This window comes from Monopterus albus, unplaced genomic scaffold (assembly GCF_001952655.1).
Source record: "Monopterus albus unplaced genomic scaffold, M_albus_1.0 scaffold414.1, whole genome shotgun sequence".
Classification (NCBI taxonomy): domain Eukaryota; kingdom Metazoa; phylum Chordata; class Actinopteri; order Synbranchiformes; family Synbranchidae; genus Monopterus; species Monopterus albus.
This window is the reverse complement of record NW_018128294.1, coordinates 229556-234637: the sequence shown is the minus strand read 5'-3', so window position 1 is coordinate 234637 and position 5082 is coordinate 229556. Positions and strand designations below refer to the sequence as shown.

The 5082-nt window shown below is 42.5% G+C and overlaps 2 protein-coding genes across 4 annotated transcripts in view; one reads left to right on the top strand and one right to left on the bottom strand.

The window, feature by feature from the left end:
* znf276 (zinc finger protein 276) overlaps positions 1 to 1560 on the top strand; it is a 19720-nt gene extending 18160 nt beyond the window's left edge. For all 3 annotated transcript variants that reach the window (XM_020586577.1, XM_020586576.1, XM_020586578.1), the window contains exon 12: positions 866 to 1560. In XM_020586577.1, coding sequence (XP_020442233.1) covers positions 866 to 1130 — 265 coding nt within the window. In that variant the 3' untranslated portion in view covers positions 1131 to 1560. The remainder of the gene's footprint in view (positions 1 to 865) is intronic.
* A 91-nt stretch (positions 1561 to 1651) lies between these two features.
* LOC109951855 (FA complementation group A) overlaps positions 1652 to 5082 on the bottom strand; it is a 34019-nt gene continuing 30588 nt past the window's right edge. The window contains exons 27-29 of the mRNA XM_020586575.1: positions 3291 to 3441; positions 3100 to 3198; positions 1652 to 2974 (exon numbers count right to left, since the gene is read on the bottom strand). Of these exons, the coding sequence (XP_020442231.1) occupies positions 2876 to 2974; positions 3100 to 3198; positions 3291 to 3441 (349 nt within the window). The 3' untranslated portion in view covers positions 1652 to 2875. The remainder of the gene's footprint in view (positions 2975 to 3099; positions 3199 to 3290; positions 3442 to 5082) is intronic.

The following is a 5082-nucleotide window of genomic DNA, read 5'->3' as shown; positions in this document are numbered from 1 at the left end:
CGTATAGCATGAACTTTTAAATTTAAGTGACCCCTTAAGTTATATCCCCGTTCCCTTTCATCAAATAACTTTTGGATTCCACCAGGTAATAAGTCGTTCCTGGCTTTATACATAAACACAGCAGTCTTATATTCCACCAAATCAAAGAACTTCAACAATTTGGACTGTATGAAAACTGCATTTGTGTGATCCCTATACCCCATCTTGTGTACAACTCTTATCGCTCTCTTCTGTAATATGTACAATGGTTGAAGTGAACTCCTGTAAGTGTTTCCCCAGTTTTCAACGCCATACTCCAAATATGGCAAAATCAATGAAGAATACAAAATGTGCAATGCTTTAACGTCCAGCATATATCTAACCCTTGCCAATATCGATATATTTTTAGCTATTTTATGCTGAACATATCTGATATGAGATTTCCAGGATAATCTGTCGTCAACCATGTCACCCAGAAATTTGATTTCATATACTCGTTCAATGTTAGCACCCCCAATTCTCAATTGAAGTTCATTATGTGGTCTACGGTTCCCAAATACCATATATTTAGTTTTCTCCAAATTCAAAGATAGTAAATTACTATCACATCATTTCTTTATCTTCACAAATTCCTCTGAAACCCTTACCGAGAGTTGCCGTAGGTTTTCATCAGATGCCCAAATGGTAGTATCATCAGCAAACAAAACCACTTTAACAGTTTCAGAAACCTTACATATATCATTGATGTATAATATAAATAATTTAGGTCCCAAAACAGAACCTTGAGGCACTCCACATACAATATCCAACTCACTCGATTGGTATTCACACATTGGTGTTCCACAGTGACAACACTATTCATTTGGAACATTGTCCTTTCCTGCAGGTGCGAGGTATGTGGCTTCCAGTGTCGCCAGCGAGCATCACTAAAATACCACATGACCAAACACAAGGCAGAGGCCGACCTGGAGTTTGCGTGCCTGATGTGCGGGAAGCGTTTTGAGAAGGCGCACAACCTGAACGTCCACATGTCAATGGTGCACCCACTGACTCAGGCCGAGGCTCAGAGAGGTGGCAGCCAGCAGCCATACACAGACCTGCACACCATCACACTGACCGGAGAGGTCGTTCAGCAAGACCAGGACAGGTGACGGCAGGGGACACAGGTCCAGGTCTGCTGCATCGGGACAAAAACTGTGGGACAGGGAGCGGTAGTGACAGCTGTGCTGCCATGTTCAGTACTGCACTGTGCTCTGTGGACTGGGATGGGACCGGCTGTAGGACTCCCCTTTAGCTCAGTTTTTGTGAGCACAGTCACACAGCTGTTTTCAACATGGACGTTCATTTTAGTGGGCAGGCTTAGTAGATGTTCATTTGTCAGGGCATTTTCTGACCAACTAGGTTTGGGTTAAACTCGTTTCAGGGGGAAGCAAGCAGTCAGCTTTCCTTCACAGATGCTGCAGAGGCATCAACAATTTCCAGTCCAAGTTTACTGATTTTGTTCCCACACACAATCTATTGAAGAGGAATGTTATAAAAAACAAGTGGTATACTTTAACTTTGTGACAGTAAGAATTTTATCTAAGAAGCATTCGTTTTTATTTATTTTAATCAGAGTTTGAAAGTTGTAATCCTTAAGATTTCATTTAGTGACACCCCTGGCTACTCTGTCACAAACAGAAGAGGGGCAGGCCGTCGTTTTACAGAGCCAAACTAACTTTTAATAAAAATGCTAATCAATATAGTTTCATGTTGCACGTGGTGAAAGTAGATGTCAGCACAACAGCAGGTTATGAGAAAGTTTGTTACTTTGCAGAGGCGCTGGAGCTGTGCAGCCGGTCTCCTGCAGCTCATCAGCCGACAGCTCGCTGTGGCTGCTCCTGGCTCTTTCATGTCACTGTTGAAAGACTTTTTAATCTCAATGAGGCTTTTACCTGGTAAATAAATAGTTACCCTGTGCAAATTTAAAAACTGATCTGCTGTCCAAAAATGCCTCAATGTTTTGTGGATGCATGTGGACTGGTTCCTGTGGCTGCTTCACAATAAAAGCCATCCCAGGTTTCCTGCTTTGGACATTTTTCATGTGAAGCATGAGCAATAGGCAATGTAGGATTTAGATCAGCAGCAACTTAATACGGCTCTGATAGGTCAGAGAGTGCACAGTAAACAATGAAACCTGCTTCCTTGTCATGTTTCCTGTCAATACCGTATTTCCATGTAAGCAAATTCAGTCCAGTGCAAGAATGGTGGGCTGTGCCACTAACAAGGAAACATTTCAGTGGGTACCTGGAGTGTAAATATACTGAAAGGCTACCATAAACAGTAAGAATTATAGACTGGAGAGAGAGCAGCCACGCCTGGTGCCTCTGTCACATGTCCGATAGAAAGAGGATTTCACCTATGTATGCGTCCGCACAGATGTTTTTATTTGACAGCTGTGCACAGGAGCAGCCGCATAAAACAGACTGCGTAACACACATAAATGCAGTACTGCAATGTGATGTTCTTGTTACCTACACACATGTAAAGGACGTGTATGGGTCTCCTCAGTGCAATTAATTAAAAAGAACATGCACTTGAGTTGCATTAGGTCACCATCTGTTAAGTTATGACAATGCTAAGTACCGCTTTAAGAATTTATCTCTGTTGTAAATAGTGACAAGGGCTTCAGATGTACATGTGTAATAAGTCCAGTGTGCGTTATATATAAACATGTAAATAAAATAGACTTTTTATTAACAGTACCCCTGTCTGACTTGCCCAGTAACATCTGAACAGCACTGTTTGATACAGGAACATGTTTCTGGTAAATGTAAACCATCGGGTCCCACTACCGCCAACAAGTGCATTATAACAGACGTCTCCGTTCACTTCAGCCACTTTCTCTGCCTGAACATCAGAGGAAGTCCATCTCCGGGCTGAGGCTATGAGGGTCGAGGTGCACAGAGAGAGCTGTTGTCACCTCTGGGTCCAGGTCTGCACACTGGGTCTCCAGCTGGACCAGGAACCCCGCCGACAGAGAGCAGACAGGAAGAAGTGACACGAGTGGAAGAGAGATGAGTGAATGTTGTCAATGGCAGATTGAACATGAGGGTAATGCAGATGTGTGTGTGCCGTTACCTCTCTGAGCTGGCTGGAGGACAGGGCAGTAGGAGACGACTGGGAGATCACCCTGAGAAGAAACTGCTTGGTGGCACTCAGAATTTGAGAAGGCTCCACCTGACAATACAACTTGTGTGTTTAATTTCAGAGCAATGTAACAAGTGTGCACTTTCACTGTGAACATGTTGCACAAACCGAGGCTCAGTCACCTGCTGTTCAGAGGAGTCAGCGGTCAGTGCAGGTGTGTGTCCGTCCAGGAAGAGCTGCAGCAGACTGATGTAGCAGAGGACGGCAGTATGAAGGAACCCTGGACAACAAACAGCTCTGTGCAGCAGCTCGGCACTCTGCTGGAGCAGCAGGCTGCACACACACACACACACACACACACACACACACACACACACACACACACGTTTTACAATGTGCAGCTGCAATAAGAACAGAAAGTGGCCAACTGCCAGAGAAGCTGGACAGAAAATGTTTTCATTCATCAGCCAGAAATAAACAGAACAATGATATAAGGAAATGTGATGTTGCACTATTGTGTGTTCTAGTTAAAAAGCTGTAGTTCAGCTACAGTAAATGTTTTAGATTTGTGCACATCAGATAGACACCTAATTTTCTATTGTTTGGTTTCTACAGCTGAAGTCAGAGGTTTACGTACACTTAGGTTGAATTCATTAAAACAGATTTTTTTAACCACTCCAGTCGGTTAGGACATGTAAATGCATGACAAGTGATTGTTCCAAAGGTTGTTTACAGACAGATTTTTTTCATTTATAATTTACTATATCCAGTGGGTCAGATGTTTACACCCACTCAGTGGACTGGGCCTTTAAACAGCTTGGAAAAGTCCAGAAAATGATGTCATGGCTTTAGAAGCTTCTGATTGGCTTCTGGATCAGGTAGACCTGTGGATGTGTTTTAAGGCCGACCTTCACATTCTGTACTTCTTTGTTTGGCATCATGGGCAAATCAAAAGAAATCAGCCAAGACCTCAGGAAAATAACTGTGCACCTCCACAAGTCTGGTTCGTCCTTGGGGGACTGGGGCACTTCACAAAATAGATGGCATCATGAGGAAAAACGATGATGTGGATATATTGAAGCAACATCTCAGGACATCAGCCAGGACGTTAAAGCTTGGCCACAAATGGGTCTTGTCCAAATGGACAGTGACCCCAAGTAGACTTCCACAGCTGTGGCAAATTAAGGACAATAAAGTCCTGACCTCAATCCAATATATGTGGGCAGAACTGAAAAAGCAAGGCCTCCAAAACTGACTCAGTTCCACCAGTTCTGTCTGGAGGAACGGGCTGAAACTCCTGTAACTTATTGTAAGAAGCTTGTGGAAGGCGTCCCCCAAACATCTGACCCAAGTTAAACAATTTAAAGGCAATGCTACCAAGTACTTACCGAGTGTATGTAAACTTCTGACCCACTGGGAATGTGATAGAAGAAATAAAAGCTGAAATAAATCTTTTCCTCCACTACTAAGCCAGTTCTATTTGTTATTGTTTACCGTCCACCTGCTCCTTATTCAGAGTTTTTAAGTGAATTCTCAGACTTTTTGTCTGATTTAGTGCTTAGTACAGATAAAATAATCATAATAGGCGACCTTAATATTCATATAGATGCTGACAATGACAACCTCAGCAATGCATTCTGTTCATTGTTAGACTCAGTTGGCTTTTCTCAAACTGCAAATAAACCCACTCACTGTTTAATCACACTCTTGATCTTGTTCAGATGTATGGCACCGAAGCTGAACACTTAATAGTTTTTCCCCAAAACCCTCTTCTGTCTGACCATTTTCTAATTGTATGGGTGCTGAATCAGCATCCATACTATGTTATCCTATTATTTATTGTATGGATGCTGAATCAACATCCATACCTTGTTTTCCTTGTCTTTATTATTATTGTATGGATGCTGATTCAGCATCCATACTATGTTATCCAATTATTGTATGGATGCTAATTCAGCATCCATACTCTTTTAT